Raw genomic sequence first — 21,692 nt, 5'->3', positions numbered from 1 at the left:
GACATGGCATTGCCCGCAACTCTCTTCACCAGTTTATTGATTTTCAGAGGCAAGTGTTGCTTAAATTCCTGACCATTGCTCCCTCCTGTTTCCCTTCTAAGAGAGACAGAATTGCTTCTGACACTTGTGCCTTTTGTCAGTAGGAGCTGAAACCTCAGGGAAGAGAGAATCCAGAACAGTTAGCTATGCAGATTGGAAATGGATATATGCTTATCCCACTTAATAATCTTCTCAGAGAATGCCGGGAGTCATTTTTCCTCATTCCTCTTTGCCCCACCCATCAATACATTCTGTTAATTTTTTTTAACCTACAAAGCATGTGCTAAATTCTGTGCTCTTTTCCTATAATATCACCTTTGCCCATGCTTCTATACTGATCTTTGCTTCCATTTTTGCTCCCTCCAATCTTTCTCTAAATATAAAGTTATTCCCCTCTCCATACTCATACTCACATGGCTTCCCTTTGTGCTGTGTATAATATCCACATCCACTCAATCCCTTTAGTCTTTGCAATTATTTTCTATTTTTATCCCCTCAACTACCCTCCAGTCTCATCCAAGACATTTAGTTTTCTCCATGTTTCCTGAATTTCTGCCCTTCCTTTCTTTCCTTTTAGAACCTTTTAAGTGGCATTTTTTTCTTTCCTTCTTAATTTTATAAGCCAGGTTCCTTCTAGTCTCTTGTCTTTTGGTCCAAAAGGTCAAGAGTGAGTGTGAGCAGGATTCTACCGAAGAGGCCGGGCTGTTGGTATTTCAGAACATTAATACACACTAAAAGAGTAGCATGCCCTCTTTGGATACCTTCTGTCCTCCCAAGGTCAAGAGACGATGTGAATGTTTTTGTACATGCTAGGCACCATATTATTTTCCTTTTTAATAGGATGAAGGGAAGGAGAAGTATGTCAAAGTCAGTGTAAATATTTGCAAAAGACAGTTAACACCTATGTGCCTGGTACAAATTTCTGGCTCAAAGGGACCTCTAAGTTTAAATGAACCTAATTCCTTTTTTAAAAAATTTCCCATGCCAGGTAGCAGATAGGAAGATCAAAGTAGTTTAAGACAAAATTGTGAATCTATATTTATCTATATATGTGCATATGGTGTAATTTACTTTTGTTACCTAGTCTACAATGTTGAAATGACATTTATTTCTTATTCTGATGCCTTGAGTATTTATTGGCTACAAATTGTCTTTTCTTGAAAGCATAAAATTAATAATAACAGAAATTAATAATAAACAGAACCTGATATTTTTTGCCTGCCCTGGGGCTTGAACTCAGGGCCTACGTAATGTCCTGGGGCTTTCTCAAGACTAACGCTCTACCAGTTGAACCACAGCACCTGGCTCAGCACTTCTGGATTTTTCTGTATGTATGGTACCAAGGAATCAAACCCAGTGCTTCATGCATATTAGGCAAGTATTCTACCACTAGGCCACACTCCCAGCCCCAGAATTTGATTTTTTTTTTCTGGTCATGGGGCTTGAACTCTGGGCCTGGGCTCTGTCCTTGAGCTCTTCAGTTCAAGGCTACTGTCCTACCCTTGAGCCACAGTGCCACTTCTGGTTTTCTGGTGATTAATTGGAGATAAGAGTCTCATGGACTTAGTGCCTGGGCTGGCTTTGAAATGCAATCCTCAGATCTCAGCCTCCTGAGCTAGGATTACAGGCGTGAGCCACTGCACCTGGCCAGAACCCGGCTCATCACTATGTGTATAGCTATAAAGCACAAAAGAATTTAGGAACACTTTTGGCTATGTATATTAAATATTAAATTGAAGAATATATGATTATACAATCAGAAGACTAAATGTGATTATTAAAAATTTGTAAATGGCTTTTCTAGTTTTAGACAACTAGACTATGAGGAAAAGTTGAACCATTCACTGCATATTAATAGCAAGAGGTCATTCAAGCTGGGCACTGGTGGTCATGCTTGTCATCCTTGCTATTCAAGAGGCTGAGATCTGAGAACTGAAGTTCAAAGCCGGCTCAGCAGACAAATCTAAGAGACTCCTATTTTCAACTAACGCGTGAAAGCTGGAAGTAGAGGTGTAGGTCTAGTGGTTGAGCACCAGCTATAAAGGTTAAGAAGCTCCAAATTCAAGTACCAGAATTAGCACACACACACACACACCCTTCAAGCCAGGTGCTGGTGGCTCACACTTTAATCCTAGATACTCAGGAGGCTGAGATTTGAGCATTCTGGCTCAAAGCCTGCCCAGTCAAGAAAGTCTGTGAGACTCTTATCTCCAATAAGTTATGCAGAAAAAGCTAGAAGTGGGGGTTGTGGATCAAGTGGTATTGTGCTAGTCAGGAGCACAGAGAGGCCAAGGGCAGTGCCTAGGCCTTGAGTTCAAGTCCCAGTACTGGCCAATAAACAAACAAACAAATAGAATAGTAATAACTTGAAAAGACCTCAATGCATAAATAATATAGAAAAACATATACATTATGATCCCTTGACTATATCTCTAATAATGAATACAAATTAAGAACATTTTTGTGATATAAACAATATGAAATGTTATATCTGGAAGTGATAACAGGTTAACTAGATAATTTGTGGGTGAAAAATTACTATTAATAAATTCATTATTACTAAATCTTATCATCTTCAAACAATATGTCCTTTGCATATTTTTTCAAAGTATCCTAAGCATTTGCTTTCAGCCTCCATGTGAAAAGAACCAGATGTGTGTCACCCTTTAAAGTTTGAATTTGGTTATAAATGTCAGTCTTTTTAGTATTTATGTAGTTCATTTTCCTTCCCCAGATTGAGTTTCAATATACCTGTGCAAAAAAGTTTTGTATCATGTGTTTTTTTTTTGTTAGTCAAAAGGCCATCTTTGCTATCTATACAAGTTTCAAATTAAAACCAGCTCCAGACTGAGAACAAGTATTTTAATTGCTAAATTGGTGCAGGATTTTTATAATTAAAAAAAAAATCCTCAAATGTATGATAACCTATGCAACATTGAAATACTTTCATGGATTAAAAGTTAATCAACTTGCTAGTTCTTGGAGCCTTCACATAAAAATATTTTAAGAGTTAGTGTGGGTAACTGAGTGGGTTTAAAAAGGAAGTGGATTCCTTTAAAATATTCCAAAGGTGTTGTTTTTCTGTAATAAAAAAGGGTTGGCCTTGGAATTAGTTTTAATAACTATGAGTAAGCCAGAAATAATACTGGAGTGTAGACTGGTTTGTTGGTAGCAAGTTATTTAGGAAATCATCCAGGGATAAGTGAGATAAGGAATTATGTTTGATTTTGTTTGTATTACTTTTAAAAGGAAATCATCTTGGAGTTATATACATTTTAACAAAACAGTGACTTTGAACTACAAAATTTATTAATAAATTATAACACGGTTTGAAGTAATTTTACAATATAGTAATAGCTGCTAACAATCTTCAGCATAATAATTATGATTATAATGGTAACACGCTCCCTTTCTGCTCTAGCCATACATGGCTTTCATTAAATACTACACAGGTCTCTGACAGAGTTAATTGTCTCAGCCTGTTCAAAAAGCCAGAAATTACTCTTGGGGAATAAAAACATTATGCTGGAAGCCACAGACACAGATAAGAGCCTGGGCTTTAATTTAAAGAGAAGAGATGAATATTGGAAGCAAACAAAGGCACGGGCATTGGTTTGAAAAGATTTTTTTTTTAAGTTCACCACTTCAGCTCAATGGGATATGAACAAGGTGTGAGTTGAGCTCATGAATCAAACATGATAAATGTCCAGCTTCTCCCTTAGCCATCAGTTACATCAGCTATTGACATGTAGGACTATTGACACACTGAGGGAAATGAACAGATTGTCAGTCACCAGATCTAAGGAGATGGAATAGCATACCATAGGGCACACAAACTCTAACTCTGACATATAATAAAATCGCCAAACCAGTATCTATGATACTTACATGTACGAGGGCTAAACACTATTCTAAGAAAGTTGGTTAAGTCACTGTACAATAAGAGCATAGATCAAAAGCCTACTCTTTAATATTTTTTATGCTTTTAAAACAGCTTTTGAGCCATAATTCATGGATTTACTTTCTCAGTCTTTACCACAATAACTATGTGTTGGGTACTAGGCAGAGAAGCAAGAGAGATAGACTTTGCTTTGTGGGCTTGCTGGGCTTGCTCACTTCTCTGGTGCTCTACCACCTGATCCATCTTGCTAAAGAGTAAAGGAAAAAGTTAGTATGTAAATGCTGGAAGGAGGTAGTCCTCCATGCTCGAAGAAGTTTCAAAGGTTTGGTCACTACCTAATAAGAGCTTGTGCAAAGGGATTGAAGCATGAGAGTTTATCCTGATTAGGGAAACAAGGGACTACCTGTATCAGGGTCAAATATAAACCTGAGCAAACTTGGAGTGGAAGACTCTTCTGTTACCTGTTAGTGGATTACCTTTTATCCTGAAGGCTATGGGAAGCAATTTGGAGTTTGCTATTTCCAGATCCCCAGTCCAACCACAACGGAGCAACAAGGTCACAGACATACGACAGAGGCAGGGGAAGCTACTCACCCAGTCACAGCTGCAGTAATCTAGGTGGGAAAATGATAATGTAGCTATTCATCTTGCTACATCAGTCCCTATCCACAGTAATATGTATTTGCTATGAGACATATCTGTGCATAAAAAACAGCATTAAATTCAGCTTCAAATGCACCTGTATTGTCAGAAAGACTCACCCACCAACAAGTAACATGCCATGTAGACGACTTTTGTGAAGGCATGGGGAAGTGCCCAGAGCTTGGCACTTTTGATTAGGAGAGTATGCATGCCATAGTCTCCTTCTTTTCTTATGTAGAATGTCTTATTTGGGTCCTGGGATGTATTAGAACCTGAGAGGCTAAAGGCCAAATGGCCATGGAGAAAGAATGCAAAGAAGCAGAACTAGTAGAAAATATTCTCTCCTAGAATATTTTCAGGGAAAACAAAATTAACAGCTGGTTAGATCCACAAAGGTCAGAGTAAAAGGTGACAAGAGAGATGGGGCATGGAATGTTTCTGCCAAAGTTTGATGGATGAATTTATTTGAGTAATGTTCTAAGGTATGGAAAGTAACACAATGTGTGTGGGGAGGTGGGAGTTTGTGTCTTATGGAGAAAAATCAAGGTTATTTCTCAGGTAAAATAGTTTGCATTTTTAAGATGTAATCAACCTCAGCTCCGGAGGGTCTCACATGGTTGGTGTTGCAGAGAGAAATAGAGAAATGAAATTATGAAGGAATCATTTAAGGGCAAATACCTCAGCCTGAAACATCCATTTAAGCGCAAATACCTCGGCCTGAAATATCCAAACTATTTTGATGACTGAGATTGTGATAACTGTGTCAATTTAGGATTAAAAATTTCAGTGCTATGGTTAACTACCTCTGATCTTTGTGTATGTGCCTGTGTGCATGTGTATTTGATGATGGATGTAAAAAAAGAAAATAAGCGAACACAAAAGTGGTTCTCATAGAGTGCAGAAAATACAGAATATGTATCACCTTGGTGATGAACTTGCAGAAAGCAGTGTTTAGGACTCTGTTTGATTCCCTGGGTGATTCTTACAGGCCTGGGCTTGCCTAGGATTTCCTAGACAGCTTGCTACCCAAGCATTAAACTGCTCCAGAAAAGAGGAAGATATCACAAAAGTTATGGCTTGATGATATAAAATAGCTACAATGTGGTCCAGGAAGAAAAGGAATACAGTCTTCAGAGATTTGTTTTTAAAATTTTAAATAAGGGCCTCTAGTTTTCTTAAATCTCCAGACCATACTTCCTTGATGACAAATAGTCAAGTCCCAAGTTAAAGTCTATCTCTGGTCATTATGTTGTTAGTACTTAAGTTCCTTTTCAAACAGTCTAAATTCCCCTCCCCTAACCAATTCCTTTCCTCTACATATTATTTTTATTTCTTTTTTGGTTGGAATGCTACAGTGTGGTGGTTTTAGCTGTCTTTTGTCAAACAGATAAGTTTATTATTTGATGTGAGAAATCTTTGGAAATGAAAGATGCTATTAGATTTAATGTTTAGATATTTCATGATGCCATAGATTTAAAGCAGTTTTAAAATAAGAAATTAGGTATTATATAATTAAGGAGTTATTTCCTTACCAAAACAGGTTAACATAGACACAACAAACATATATTTTTTTGCCAGTTGTGGGGCTTGAACTCAGGGCCTGAGCACTATCCTTGGACTTTTTCTCAAGGCTAGAGCTGTACCACTTGAGCCAGAGCACAACTTCCAGCTTTTTTTTTTCTATGTACGTGGTGCCGAGGAATCGAACCTGGGTCTTTGTGCATGCTAGGCAAGTACTCTACCACTAGGCCAAACTCCCGGCCCCCCACAACAACTATTTTCAAGACTTCCCTGTAAAGCATCCTACAAAATTAGATTAAAGGGCAATCCTGATTTTTAGAAGCCATACAATAAATCCTCTTACAAAGTCAGTTGCTGCCATCTATTTGATTCATTTTCAGAGTTTGGATTTTGGATATGGGTTTCTTTATGTATTCAAACCTGCAAACCTGAAGTCAAAGAGAAACTCATATTCTGAAATTTCTCCAAAGAAATATTGACTGACCTTTAAAGTATTTTTCTTTCTTTTTTTCCCCCCTGAAAGACAGAGAAATAAGATAAAGAAAAGGAAAGAAGGAAGTAGGAAGAAGAGTGACAGATAGAGGGAGGAGAAAAAGAACAACTTTTTTTCATGGAATATGTGTCAGTCTGAGTAATTTCTGCATGTTTCAGTGTGGACAAATCTTGATAATATAAAATACATATAATGGGCCAAGCTATATACACTTTAAAATACATCATACAATATGCTTGCATACATCAGAAAAACACATTTATGCTGACAAGGAGGGTGCCCCTGACTTTGGGGAAGTGTTTATCTGAAGGGAGGGGGAAAATAGGAAGGAACAGAAGTAGGTTGGGAAGAATTGGGACTGTGGTTGTACTTCTTTACAAAAGAAGAAAATCTAGCTGGGATGTATTTCATACATACTTTTAACCCATATTCACATCTATTCCATTTATTTTCTATTCTTCTAAAATATTTTAGCAATTAAAACATCGTAAAAGTAACCTGATGAGCTCTGGTTTTATCCATATGGCTCCAAATGACAGGATTTTGTTATCTTCCTGGTTGAATAATACTGTACTATGTTCATATACCATGTTTCCTTCATTAATTCATCACTGATATGCCAGTCTCTGGGTCTGTTGAAATATCTGAGCTCATTTCCGTAAGCTTTTTCTGAGGACGAACCATAGTTACACATTGAGGGTAACAGGATCCCTGACCCAAGCAACTTACCTGACAAAAAGAACAGAGGAAGGTAACAGATGGCTTCAGTACAAAGTTAAAAACCAAACCACGTTTTCTAAGTAGAATGATTAGCTATGATCAACTATGATAATAGAGTGATCGACTATTATGATTCTTTTCTAGAAAAATTTGGCCAAGTCTAGGGCAGATTTGGAATATTTGTTCACATCTAAAGTAATTTACTTTTATTGTTAGTATTTCAAATAATTGCAAACAAAGGAATCTCAAAAGGCTCTTGAACTAGGACTGGTTAATTCTCCTATGCAACTAATTTGACTGTTGATATGCAGAGCTGAGGATGGAACAAGGGCTTGGACATGCTATGCAAGTGCTCCACTGTTATATTTCATAGTGGATATTCCCTATATCACATGATGCTCATTTTCATTAAAACCAACATCAAATCTTTAATTTTCTCTTTTTAACGATGGTTCTCTCTAAGCCTGCCATTAATTTTGGCATGGAAAGGTGTCTTTCTAGCTAGGTAACTAGTTCTAGTCAAGTATCTTTCACCCACTTTCTGGAAGTGTAGTCCTAAGTACACAACAACAATGGTTTTATTTTTATTAAACAACCAGCAGGTGTTCATGGAATATAGCATAGGGCCTCTAAACTCCACAGTCAATATTAATGGTCAGAAACAGCACAGAAAAAAATGCGGAGTTTAAGTTCTACATTGACAGAACTAGACATATGCAGAATGTACAGGATTGAACACCACATATGAAAATGATGCTGACAACCACCATTATAGTCAAATAAATAGATGAATAACAAACAAATAAACCACTACTGTTAATTACTGAGAACATTGGCAAAGCAGTTTGGAATCTGAACAATGCACTCTTGGGTCTCCTTCTTGAGAAAAATATTAATGGAAAACATTGAACATTTTTGTTATTGTTTGTTTGTTTCCATTCAACTTTCATCCAAAGAAAAACCACCAGAAAATTTATTATTCCACTGTTGGGGTAGATGCAAACAGAAAAAGAAGAAAAAGATCACCCAGTCTATTAATAACTACTCTTGGTGGCTAACAGATTTTCACCAATTGTTAAAAATAGAACAGTAAATATTTGACATCTCTGTTTTAATTAAAATGAGCATATTGTGATATAGGACGATAAGCATAAGAGAGATCCCTGATAAACAGGTACAGTGTATGAGTCACAGTAGAAGATACCTATAACACCTGTTGGTTTAACAGCACTTACCCTTCTTGTGTTCAGCAACTTGGGATTATAATAGTTTTTCAAAAATCCAGTTTGTGAGAAAAATAAAGGGTTTAATCTGGTCCCAAGAACAAGCTTGGCAGGAAAGAAAAATCAACCAACTTTGGAAACATAGAAAACAACCATAATCGTTAAGGGTAGTCAAAACAAATTTAAAGGAACACTTGCAGGTAGGCAGTCTCAAATCTTGGGGAAAGGGAAATCTGAACATAATAGAGACCCCTGGCATTGCTATGTGAACAAGGGTAAAAAGAACATTAAGGTCTGTTTCTAGGTTCTTAATGTAGCCTCAGGAATCTCCTATTATCTGCTTTGCAAAGTGACTTGGCTTTCACCATCTGGTGGCATGGGTCAAGTGAATGAACACTTGTCAACTGTTTTACCTACTCACTCATGGCTGGCTGCATTCTGGTAAGTACTTCTCCCATACTAGGAAGAAAATCAAGGCACAGCTGGTGATTGGCTTTCCTGGGTTTAAATCTAGACTGCACATTATTCACCAAATAGCCTCTGCTGCCTTTCATGTGAAATGATACTCTTTAGACTTGTTTGGGATGATGAAGGGATGGGAAAAAAAATGTCCTGAGGGTTGAGATACCCAAAGTAATTACTGGATTTGGGACACAAGTTCTGGGTCCCTGAAGGTTCTTGGACTCATCTGAAAAAGAATTTAAAATTCAAGCTTAGACACAGTGGAGACTGAGCAAGAGCAGATGTGCTAATGCAAAGCAAAGCAGAGTTAAAGTATATTCTCCAGATGGGAGCATGGGGCAGACTCAAGAAGAAGCAGCTGTGCTGAGAGTCCCAAGATCTCACGCATTTGAGGTCTGTCAACAAGGCCCTGGCCAATGGTTGAAACCTGAGTGATGTGTTATGAACTTCCCAGGCTGGCTTTATACAGTTACTCCTCCCACACATTGAAGAGAAAAAATTTTGGCTTTGGGTGGGTCAGACCAGGACTCTGATTTTCCATAGGCTGTGTGTGTGGGGGGGGGGGAGTGGAGAGGGGGACGAGGAGGCAGAGGCAGGTCAGCAAGATTTGCTGAGTGTGACTTTGTTTTTGTTTATGTTTTTGTTTTTCACTCAGCATCCAAGCCATCATTTTCAGATATCAAATACCTGACGTGTGTGTGCGTGCGCGCGCGCATGTGATGTCATGGAATCCCTTGCAGGTCTTTGAGAGTTAATTTTGTGAGTGTTGAGGTAGTGGTGGTCTTTTCTTCACATCTGTTTAAAACTATGTGAATATTAACCCTGTACACTTAGAAATCAAGGATTCAGGTGAGACGATCCCATCCCATTGGCATTTAGTCTATTAGAGGAAATAATTACAAGCATAGAATATACTGTTAGCAAATCTCAATAAAGCATTAATAGTATTTGGCTTTATCTGAAGTAAATAACAGGGATGTTTCATGGGGAGTATACTCAAGAATATGTGACCAATCAAGTATTTCAAATAAATGATTTAATTAATTTAATTAAAATGTCTAATGCTCTGTTTTATCTCTAATGTACAAAAGAGATTTCACAAGAACTTGGAGTCAAGATAAACTTTCCTCATCAAGTCTTATTCTTACCTCAGTCATAGCTTCCAGAATTTTGTAGTATTGGAGTTTTTGTGCTGGCTTTCAATAATTTTCCTGATGGGCATTTTGACACTCCTGAAGTATATTTACATAATTAGCCATGATAGTTATAGTGTAATGGTGACATGGCTCATGTTTCCCAAGGCCTGAGAGATGCTTGTGACAACTCTGAATCAACATTTTGCTCTCAGTTATTACCAAATCATGCCTATTATCTCAGAGGCAGGTGTGCTAATGATGGAGGAAACTATATTTTGAGTGGCAACTTAGGAAAGGTCAGAATGCCCTCTGTATTATCAAGCCTTAAAACACTTCAGATGTGATTTCCTAGCTGATTGCTGAATCAACATGAGAGCATGCCACGGTAACTAACACTCATCTGCTGGGTCCAGGAACAGGCTCCAGTCATTCTAGCTACGGTTTCCTCCAAAGCATCTAGCCATAGGGCAGAGCTGAGCAGGGATTAAGCAGACATCAAGAAGAACATAGTTAACTAAGGCCATTTCATCAGAAGTGAGTAGCCACGTCTTATAAGAGAGAAAGATCTTACACCATTCTTTCAGAGAAGGGAGATGAGCAGGAGAATCTGCAGAAAGTGTAAGTTCTTTTGTGAAAATGGCTGCCTAACCTATGGTTGGGCACAGAATTTTGGATGGGTGGATTGTTTCTGTCATGTGTCAGAGAAAAAGGAAACGGATTCCATATCAGATGGATCCCATAGACAGCGACTGCTTTCATTTGGGTCTTGAACATCCTTCAGAAATGCTTGTCCTAAAAACTGGGTCCACCACCTTAGTGCTATTTGAGAGGTGGTAGACCTCGTAAGATAATACGTATTAGACCACTGGAGGCATAAGCTTCCAAGGAGATAGTGGTATTCGGGGCCATGTGGTGAATAAATTGGCTCTGCTTTGTGCTCTTGCCAATGGACTTTGGCCTCTCCAAATAAATAGGGCCCAGGCACCACTGACAGAACCCTCACAACCTGTAAGCCAAAAGATCCCTTCCCCCTTCTTTCTAATAAGTTGATTCAGCTCAGGTTATTTCCTCCAATAATAGGAATCTCATAAACACAGTGGTCTGGCAGGGAGAGAAAGAATTAGTGAAACGTATGCACAGCTAGGTCTAAAGTGATGTGAAAGGAGTGGGGGTCTTCCATAAATTCACCCTCATCAGATCCTCTTGATCGTGAATTTTTTGACATTGATGTTGAGTTTTCAAAGTATTATGGCAAAATATTCTTTGAATAGTTTGTGGATTGTTCTGCTGCTCTTTGGACACTGTAAATTTTGTGCCAGAGGAGAGAGCCTGCTTAGCATAATCCCTGCATGCCTGTAATTCAAATGAGATGATTCAGTGCATACTGTGGCTCAGTGAACAGAATCTTCACACATTTAACTGTGGATGTGTCCTCTCAGAGTATCTTAATCGAGAGGCTGTTATCACTGACTTTAGGATCAGATTCTGTGTACATATTTTTCTTCTGCCATGCTTATTTTTTTTTTACATTGATTTACTTGTCCTATTTGGAGACTGTATTTTTTTCTAAAACAATTTGGATATTCAGCTTCTCTTGAAAAAATGGAAAGTTCTCATACCCCAGATTATGGCAATAAGCAACTAGAGCTGACTGGAATATTTTATGCAATTCTCTGTATCCAGTCCTTGTTCATATGTTACCTGCTAGGTGTTTTAGACATTGAAATTTGGAGCAATTTTCAATAACACTACTTCTGGGCATTCAGTCATTTAGTACTTACTATGTGTAAGATATGCTGAAGAAGAAGATGACAAAGTCTTTTCCTCTTTTAGAAATTATTTTGGCCTTATAGGCAATATTATGGGCTGAATTGTGTCCCCTCACAATATATATGTATGTGCCTATGCCTATTGAACTCAGTACTCTGAAATGTAACATGTAATGTTATTGGGAAACTTTGTCTTGGCAGAAATAATTAAGTAAAAATGAGTCCTAATCCAATATGACAGATATCCTTTAAAAAGGGAGAAATTTGAAAACGAACATGGATCACTCAGAGGGAAAGTGGTGAGAAGACACAGACTGAAGGCAGCCACAGTTTTAGAGACGTGGACCCCAAGCTCAGGAATACAGAAGATGGATTGTCAGCCAAATCCCATAGATGGAAGAAGCAAGGGAGAAGTCACCCCTCAGTCTTGTGAGAGAGAATAATGCCCTGACAATGCCCTGATTTCTACCCTCTGGTTTCCAGAAAGACACCACTTATTGCTGTGGTTTCTAGACACTCAAGCAGTAGGAAATGCATGTTCTCAAGAAGCACGTGGACTAAGTTTGCTTAAGTACTTAATATAGATGTGGCAAAGGAAAGTGGGAAGTACTGTATGAGTAGGTACTGGCTTGGAGGGCTGATCTGCCTCGGAGGTCACAAGAGGTTTTCTGAAGAAGGCGTGTTTTTGCTGAGATCTGATGGTTATGTTCTATTGTCGCTATGAAGGAGACAGACGGAGTCTGGGATGGTTTGTGTGAAAGCTTTTGGGAGTCAGGGCAAATTAAAGACACCAAATTCAGCCAGAGGCTAAACCGCAGAGAGAAAATTGGGAAGCCTCATGAGGCGAACTTTTCAGAGCAGAATATGTATTTTTTCGCTATATTACCTTTTGGAAAGTGACTTAACTTCTGTAAACATTTAAACCACGTTTTTCCTTGCATAGTTCTTATAAGGATTCAATGAGATAGTAAGTGAAAAAAAGACTTTAAGTGAATACCTGAAGGGCAGTAAGCCCTTGATAAATATTACCCAATAGATGTTACCTTAATAGACGGCCCTCTTATTGTTCTGAATAGGGTACTTGTGTCCTTCAGATGCTATTGACATTGTAGTGTGCGTCCTCAAGGCAATTGGAGACACGTGTTTGGTTTTAGGGCTTCAATACAATAGGATTTTATTGCTACATGTTTCACATGGCTTCTGTATGGAAAATGGACTTTCAATCAGAAGAGGCCATGGGTGTAAGACCCTAGGGAGAGGGGACCACAAAGATGATGGTGTCACCCTGACTTACTTGACCTGTAGATTTTAAGAACTTCTGCATTCATATTAATACATTTTAGAATTCAAAGGAAAGTCATTTTTCTTCTGTATTTGATAATTTTCTTCTAGAGCAAATATGACCTGGGGTGATACACAGATTTTTAAATCTTGATTTTTTTTTAAACTTAGCAAGTAGCCTTGGGCAAATCTTGCATGTTCTCTCATTCCATCATGAACTCAAAAAGGGCTAAGAAGACACTGAGTCTTATAGTTACTGTGCAGTCAACACCTTTGATTTCTGGATACATTTAAAAATGATGTGGGGAGAGCTCAAATGTTTGCATTTTCCATTTGCCTTTTTATTGCCTTTTATTCCTTGTGATCTCATTTCAGAAGGAAAATGAGGTTGACTTAGTCCTCCACAAAGCCATGGTCAGAGCTATGAGGATTTGTAGTCATAGGTGAAAGAAAAATGCTGGGTTGGCAAACATTCAAGACAAAAAAAGTCTTTCATGAAGTACTGGCTATGACAAAAAGATAGTTGGTAATGAGAGTAAAGACATCTTCAAGATTTATCTTTAATTTTTAAAAGTGCATCACATTTGATACGCTCAGCTTGCTTAATATTGGCAGGATTAAGCAATTATCTAATAAGCTCACTGTCATTGGAAGATGGACCCATAATATTAAAACATAGAAAATGTTGGTTGGATAGGGAAGGGGGGAAAACAAGATGAGGGGTGGAGGTGGGGAGAAGGAAATGGGGACCAAGACATGAGAAAGGGTATCAATGTATGTGAAGTAATGCACCTTCTATCTGGTGAATATAATGTAACCCTTCTATTAATTACAATAAAAATGCATGAAAAAATAATAAAACATAGAAACTGTTGAGGTCTAGATATGTAGCTGCTAGATATTTCCTTTGTTGTGATGGTTTATGACGATACTCAGCTGGGAAAGGAGAAAGGAAATCTGAGAACAATTTCCTGTCTGTAAACCATTCAAATTCTAATGTTTTCTAAACTGAGTTTTTAACAGAATTCACTTTATAAATAAGGGTTTATATCCTTGACAATACTCCTTTCAATCATCTTATTTCCTGTTGGGAAAATTACATATAAAGAGACACTAAGTTATTTAATAATTAATATTTGTTGTATGTACATTAGCTAAAAACATTATATTCTGTACGGTAAGTAGAGGGTTGGCCTTACATACTGAACTAAGAGCTACTATTATAAGCAAGGGACTTGTTTGCATTGAAAACTTACCTTTATATTTTTGTGTGTACATATTTTTCTTGAAGCGTGCAAGTACACAAAGCTATTGAAAAAGATGTTTTCAATGAAAAAGATACTTCAATGTTGCATGTTTTAGGATAACTTTATTTCTATAGTTTGTATTGGCTAGTTTTAGTGAATTTTGCGCCTCTTAGGCAAAAGGTCACTTTTGGTTTTGTTTGGGGGATTGAGGCACTTTAATTTGAAATGCTCTCAGTAGCTCTTAGAACTACTTTACCAAAATACAGATATAACTTCACTACTGCCATTCCTTATTTAGTATGTTCTAAAATGATGAGCATTACTTGATGATTTTCCTTCCAAAATACATATTCCAAATTCTGGAAAAAATGTGTTTCTGGATGTACTTAATTAGTATCAAGTAGATAAATATGTGCGTTGTACCATAATGGTATAAGACACTGTAGGAGGTGTTGGCAAATGGGAAAATTTTGAATTTCATACATTGGGATTGAGAGTCAACTTTTATCTATACACATGTGTACTGTGATTTGCCAACTGTGCCATCTTCTAGACTTTATGTTTAAATTTACTATTATTATTACTATTATTATCTTTATTATTATCTACTGCTAAAACTCCCTCTATAGCTCTGAGTTCTCAGAGCAGGCTGAGCCTGGCTCTTGGTCCAATAGTTCTCAAAACTGCCCTCTGGACTACCAGCAGCTATGTACTTCTTTCTCAGGCCAACCAGCATATCCCACCCATGGCATCAGGCATCAGAATGTGGTCTATGCAACTGGTGACATAAAACCTGTCCAGGTGACTCTGGTGTCCCTTCAAGCATGAGGAAGACGCTTGTGATGCTGTGTGGGCACTGGTCATACTACCTCGCACGTAGTTCCTCGTGGCTTCAGTGATTTCCAATTTTCCTGCTGATTCTAGTGTTGAAGATCTGAAGTCCTCATTTTGGATTTGGAGGAATTACCTCTTTGTAGCAAGTGGCATAGTTCAGATCTGATGGGAATTCTGTGCCCTTGGAATTTGACGCTTAGAGGCTTTGTTATGTTTCACTGAGCCACAAAATTACCCTCAACTGTCTACACTCTGAGCTGCCCAGAGCCTCCAGCTGCTTCTTGTCACCAGCTCTTTGGTTAGAGAGGCTCTTTCCTTACATGGTGCTCCTTCTTAATGCATAATGCATAGTGCTGGGCTGGGGTCTCATGCTCTTCTTTAGGGAAGCCATCTATTAGCTTTCAGCACCAAATATTGTTAGTGGTCATGGTGAATGACACTTATCAGCATTTGAATTTAAAACTTCTTCAGTCTAGACCATAAGGCTCCTGAAGGCAAGAATTTGTACACACAAGGGGCCGGGAGTTTGGCCTAGTGGTTAAAGTGCTTGCCTAGCATGCATGAAGACCCGGGTTCAATTCCTTGGCACCACATACATCGAAAAAAGCCAGAAGTGGTGCTGAGGCTCAAGTGGTAGAGCTTTAGCCTTGAGAAAGTCCAAGGACAGTGCTCAGGCCCTGAGCTCAAGCCCAGGACTGGCAATAAATAAATAAATAAATAAATAAATAAATAAATAAAATAAAACATATATTAAAAAAAAAGAATTTGTACACACATCGAACTCCTGGTTAGTGGGTCAAAGACACTCAGTAAATCAGCATTGCTGCTTGGTAGGTAATAAGACACTCCATAAATATTGGGTAACTGATTTCTTCTTCTTCATCTTACGCTTCTATGATGATGTTACCTAAAGGATTAGGTAAACATGACACATTTCACCAGCTGGAATTTTCCGGTAATCTTGCTTAGTCTTAGTTCTCAGAGTTAGTCTAAACAGAGGGAATACAATTCTTTGGGAAATCTCTAATATAAAACACACAGTTTATTGTTTGGATGTTGACTGTCTCGGAAGGCATGCACATAAAAGGCTCAGCATCCACAGTGGCTGTATTTGGAGGTGGTAGGGACCTTTAAGAAGTGGAGCTTTTAGTGGAAAGGCTTGAAGGTGTGAATGCAGAACATGTGGCCTTTCTTTTCCCACCCTCCCCTGTATTGTGAGAACTTGGCCTATATACTTGATCTCTTTGCCTCTTTACTTAAAATAGAAATGTTTTGTGGTATTCTTCCTCCATGATGTGCTGCTCTGGTCAGATATGATTTTGATTTTGATTTTGGACAGAGTAAAGTGTTTTTTTTATGTTGTTCCAAGTGTTTCATTATGGTAATGCAAAGCTGACTATTATATGAGTCTCACTTTGATTCTTAACCATAACCTCTTGTGTGTTCAGTGAATTACTCCTGTTTTGTAGATTAGGAAACAGATGGGTAGAATGATAATGTGACTCCCTCATATTAACAAAATTCAGAAGTGGCAGACTTCTGTGGGTTACCAACGGGGTCTTTAGACATGACTAGAATAACGAAAAAATGACAAATATGCTCATTAAAATGTATCATTTTATTGTTATTATTAAGGTGTTATTCTTAAGGTACAGTGGGGTTACCATTTCATAAGTCAGGCCATGAGTACATTTCTCTTTTGGGCAATGCCACCCCTTCCTTTGCTTTTCTCTAGTTTTCCCCTCCTATCCATGCCCCAAAACCCCATAGGTCATTTTCCACCTAGTGTATACTGAATATCACGATTGCATTCGCTCACCCTTCCTACCTCCCTTTCTATATCACTCTTTCTGCACCTCTCCCCTGTCCCCACAAAAGACACACAGAAAAACCCCAAAGCAAAAATAAAACATGGCCACCACCACCACAGAACCCATGTTTTCATTTCTTGGGATTCATTTCGATAATATTTTAAATGTTCGGAAGAGTTACACCTTAGAGTTACTCCCCTAAGGCTATCCACCTGCAGTCTGGCTGGTGGTGTGTGAATGCCTGGAGTCCTATACAGGTTATCTTTTCCAGTTATATTTTAAATCTAGCTTCCACATATGTGAGAAAACATGCACCGTTTATCTCCCTGAGCTTGGCATACCTCACATAACATGCTTTATTTTAGGTTCAATCATTTCCTTGCAAATGACATATTGTTCTTTCCAATGGATGAGTAAAATTCGATTGTGTATATATACCACAATTTTTGATCCATTCATCTAGTGTAGGACATTTGAGCTATTAAACATCATTTTTATGTTTAATCTTTTTTTGCCATGGCATTTTGTGTAGGTCAAAAAGCAAGAACATAGAGGAGAAGTTCTGTTGAGTTCATGCTAAGAGGTGGAGCAGAAAAATAGAAGTGAAAGCACTTAGAATGAGGGCAGTATAGATTTATATGTGCTAATTCTTATTATCATATAGTTCAGATGCTTGTGCTCATTTAATGTAAAATGAAGAGACTTTGAGTTATTGCAGTAGTCCTGCAAAATGGGGAAAAAAGGATTCACCTAACCTCTCTATTTTTGATGAGATTTGTGTGTATCTGATAATTTGGGCATAAACCATCCCATTTCCTTATTTCTCTATTTTCAATGATATACAAACTAATCTACTTCCTTTTCCCCTTCTTATTTCAAACACTTATTATGTGTTTGGCTAAACAAGGCTTTCTTTTGGAAGGAGAGTGTGAGGGGCTGTGGGGGGCTGTCATGGAAAGTGGGACTGTAGTCAGCATGGGAGTTGTTTTCTTGGTTCTTTTAGCTTATTTGTGAGGGTTAGCCTGGAACTTGTTGAAGTGATCCATGCTATTACTGTTTGAAAAATGTCTTTACTTATTTTACTCTCTGTATAAGCCATACCTACTCCCCACCCTTACCCCAAGCACCGAATATACACAATGTCTAGCAAAAGATGACTTCATCGCTTTGTTGGGGAAAAAGGCAATTCAACATTTGTGACTAGTGAGTCTTGAATGAGAGAAGCACCACACAGGTGAATGAAAACCCACAGAAGCACAGGTCAGTGTTTCAGGATGATACAAGGCCTTCTTATATTTACAGTCGCTGTGTTCCAGGATGATGCAAGGCCTTCTTATATTTACAGATGGAGGGAAAAAATACCCACAAATGGTTGGACAAAATGGAATAAGAGGATCAAAAGTATGTGAGTATATGAGTAGAAAATGATTTTAAAGATGACAAATGTGTCTACTTTCCCATATATCTATGCTACCCTGGTTCTAAATACTTGAAAGCATACCAGGTGACCCAGGTGCCAGTTATTTGGGGGCCAGCAGGGTTTCCTTCAGATGTTTGCCTTACATTCATTTAGCACTGGTCATTACTGTGTCATATACTCTCACTGAGCTTACCTTCTAGACTTCAGAGGCACAATATGATGTGACAGACAAGCACAGAAACAAGCCAAGCTGACTAGGTAAGCAAATGGTGAGACTCTTGTCAAGCCAGAAATCCATGGCCATATCCACTAGTGTGAAAGTTTCTGTGACCCCTAGCCTAAGTTCTAGTTCCCAGCTCTTTATAGTGTCACTGATCTAGAACCTAAGTGCTCCCATTAAGATATTCCATTGACACAGTTAGCAACTGTGACCTATTGATGTTAAGGAAGGCAAATTAGTCTAGATTACAGCCACCATGTAAACTGGAGTACAGTCAAAATGCAAGACACTCTGAAAACAAAGAAATTGGCCTCAGGTCTTGCCTGAGTTTCCAGCCTGCCAGAACTGTTCTCCAAATTTCACCAAGATCTGCCAGTCCCCATAACTGTACAAACCCAGATCCTTACAGTATATTATCATGTTCATGCTCATGTGCATGAACTGATACAAGACCTTAGCAATGCAAGGTGTGAGGAGGTGTGTGTGTGTGTGTGTGTGTGTGTGTGTGTGTGTGTGTGTGTTGGTAAAATTGTGAGGCAGGATGACTGGCCAGGAAGGCCTGGAATAAAAAAGAGAAATTGGACTGTGAAGTACATTGGATGTGACCTAGAGATTTCCGAATGATTAGAGTCATATTTTAGAATGGACTATTGACAGCAGGAGGGAAGGAAAACTTTAAATACCAGCAGGATGAATATTAGACTATGTCCCTGCCCAATCTATCCTGGAATCTAAAAAATAATGAAACTAGGAAAGCTGAGGGGAGGGGCTGAGCTGGAAGGAACCACGGATGATCGATAGATTGATCATGGAGATGCATTGTACTTAAAAAATGAATTGTAGAATGGTAATTGGTCTCTGTACAACTAAAGCTAATAAAATATAAATAACAACAAGAAGACAGTGGGGACAGTCTTGCCAAAAGTTTCAGAGGTTCTTTTCACAGCCTCATCTATAGCTTTCCTAGGAAGTCCCAGAAATGCAGAAGTGCTAGATGAGCACACACAGCAGTGGGGGTGGAAGGTAGAGGTGAGCCTGGGATGCCAGCTGCAGCAGTGAAAGGAAGAGAACGTTTACAAACCCGTGGACGTTCTGCCTCATGGTGTGTATCCAGATGATTCGCCCATTACAAGGGCAGCCTCTGATGTTTCTACACTTGGGTTTTCCTTTCCACATCCTTCCAGCCAAGAGTTGAGCGGCCCTCTTTAACTGGAACGGAGTGGGGATCTCTAACCTATAAAAATAGGATCTGAGGGGTAAGGGGCAGGAAATAAGAAGTTTGAGACCCCCCCCCCCAAGTCTGCCCTGAGTAGCTCACAGCCAAGCGTGAGCCAACTGGCCTGGAAAATCACCTCGTGGGTTTCTTCATTCCCGCAGCATCAGCACCTCTGGATGTCTTGATCCAGAGACTGGCTTCCTAGCACCCTTTGGGGGCGGGGCGGGGGAGGCTGGAGATTGTACAGATCAAGGCTCGGCTGGAGGTGAGGCGTAGGCTGCTGGTGGGTCGCGCACCCTTCCCCAGGTGCCACTGCTGTCCTGCAGTCCAGGGGTGTCTGGGTGTCCCTGGTGGGGGGGCTTCCTTTATCATCTTGGCGAGGGGCTGGGGGGGCTCCTGCTCCAGTGCCGACACCCCCAAACCCGACCTGCAGGGAGATGAGATGAGGTCCGCGGAGTCCTGCGAGTGGGAGGTGTGCTGGAAAGGAGCGACAGGAGGAGGTGGCAGCAGGTGACCTGAGGAGCCCTGCCTCCACGCGACAGGGGGACCCAGAGAGACTGGTGGGGGGTGGGTGGGGGCTGCACAAGGGAGGGGTGCCGGGAGGAGAGCGGGCGCCGGCGGGGAGACGTGGGGGGGTAGGGAGAGGTGGAGGGGAGAGGGGGCAGTTTCCTAAAGGAGGGAAAGGAACGGAGCGAGGCTGAGGCAGCCGACACCGGTGGAGCTGCGGGCGCCCACGTCGTGCCACACCCCCGCCGTGGGGCACCCCGGCTTTTGCCAGGTGTGTGTGTGTGTGTGTGTGTGTGTGTGTGTGTGTGTGTGTGTGTGTGTGTGTGTGTGTGTGTTGGGAGGGGAGGGGAGGGGAGGGGAGAGAAACACAAAGACATGCGAAGAGGGGCTGAGGGAGCCTCGTGCACAAAGGCGCTGGGGCGCACCGCCGCCGGGCTGCGCCGATCGCCCCCACGCCAGCCCGGAGCCCCCGGCGGAGCGCACGGCGGCGGCCACCGTTGCGGGCTGGTGCGGAGCCCGGGTAGCCCGCGCTGCTGCTCTCCGGGTGATCCGGGCCCGGCTGCAGGCGTGCACACGCTCGTGTGCGCCAGGAGGCGAAGGAGGAGGAGTGGGAGACGGGCAGGGAGGCGGTGGCGCCGGGAGCCCCAACTTGGCCTCGGCCTCGCCCTCTGCCCAGCCCGCTGGTGTCCCCTCCTTCTTGGGATTTCGTTTCTTCTCACGCTCCCCCCCCTCAACCCCCCTCCTGCGTCCAGCCCTGCTCTCCCCACCTTGTAAAACAAAGCCGGGGAAAATGCCTGCCCGTGCAGCTGGGAGCGCGCAGCAGCCCGTCTCTGAATAAGTGAGTACAATGGCCGGTTTGTAAAATAAAAAGAAAGAAAAAGGAAAAATAAACCTTCAAGTCCGTCTTTACTCAAAAAGAAAAAAAAAAAACAACCCAACACTGTGAATGCTGCATGCCTCATGCTTCCCCGCGCCTCGCAGGAGACAGCCGGCTATAGAGCAGGAGGTGAGACCCCCGGCCCCCTCTCCGCCCGCCGCACGCTCCTGCCTGCCCCCCTGGGCCGCGGGAGGCTGCAGAGATTCCCCCGCAGCCTGCGGACCTCTCCAGTCTTCCCCTGCCTGCCGTCCGAAGCATTGGGTCATCATCTGGATTTGGAGAGAGAAATCCGTCTCCAATCCTCTCCTGGCTGCTCCCCTCCCTCCCACCCCGCGGGCACTTTTCTTTTTTCCCCCCTTCTTTTTTTCTTCCC

General features: G+C 40.5%; 1 protein-coding gene across 3 annotated transcripts in view; it reads left to right on the top strand.

Moving 5' to 3' along the window:
- Positions 1-21,692, top strand: part of Kcnk2 (potassium two pore domain channel subfamily K member 2) — a 162,695-nt gene that overhangs the window by 40,570 nt on the left and 100,433 nt on the right. Inside the window, exon 1 of one of the 3 annotated variants that reach the window (XM_090339915.1) lies at positions 21,131-21,280. The exons of 1 other annotated variant lie outside the window; for it this stretch is intronic. In XM_090339915.1, coding sequence (XP_090196041.1) covers position 21,280 — 1 coding nt within the window. In that variant the 5' untranslated portion in view covers positions 21,131-21,279. Of the gene's footprint in view, positions 1-21,130; positions 21,449-21,692 lie in introns of those variants that run through there. One more of the 3 variants, XM_090339913.1, reaches the window with a different exon arrangement.

The sequence above is a fragment of the Megascapheus bottae genome, chromosome 10 (genome assembly GCF_031878675.1).
Source record: "Megascapheus bottae isolate mThoBot1 chromosome 10, mThoBot2.hap1, whole genome shotgun sequence".
NCBI lineage: Eukaryota > Metazoa > Chordata > Mammalia > Rodentia > Geomyidae > Megascapheus > Megascapheus bottae.
This window is presented reverse-complemented; position numbering and strand designations above follow the sequence as displayed.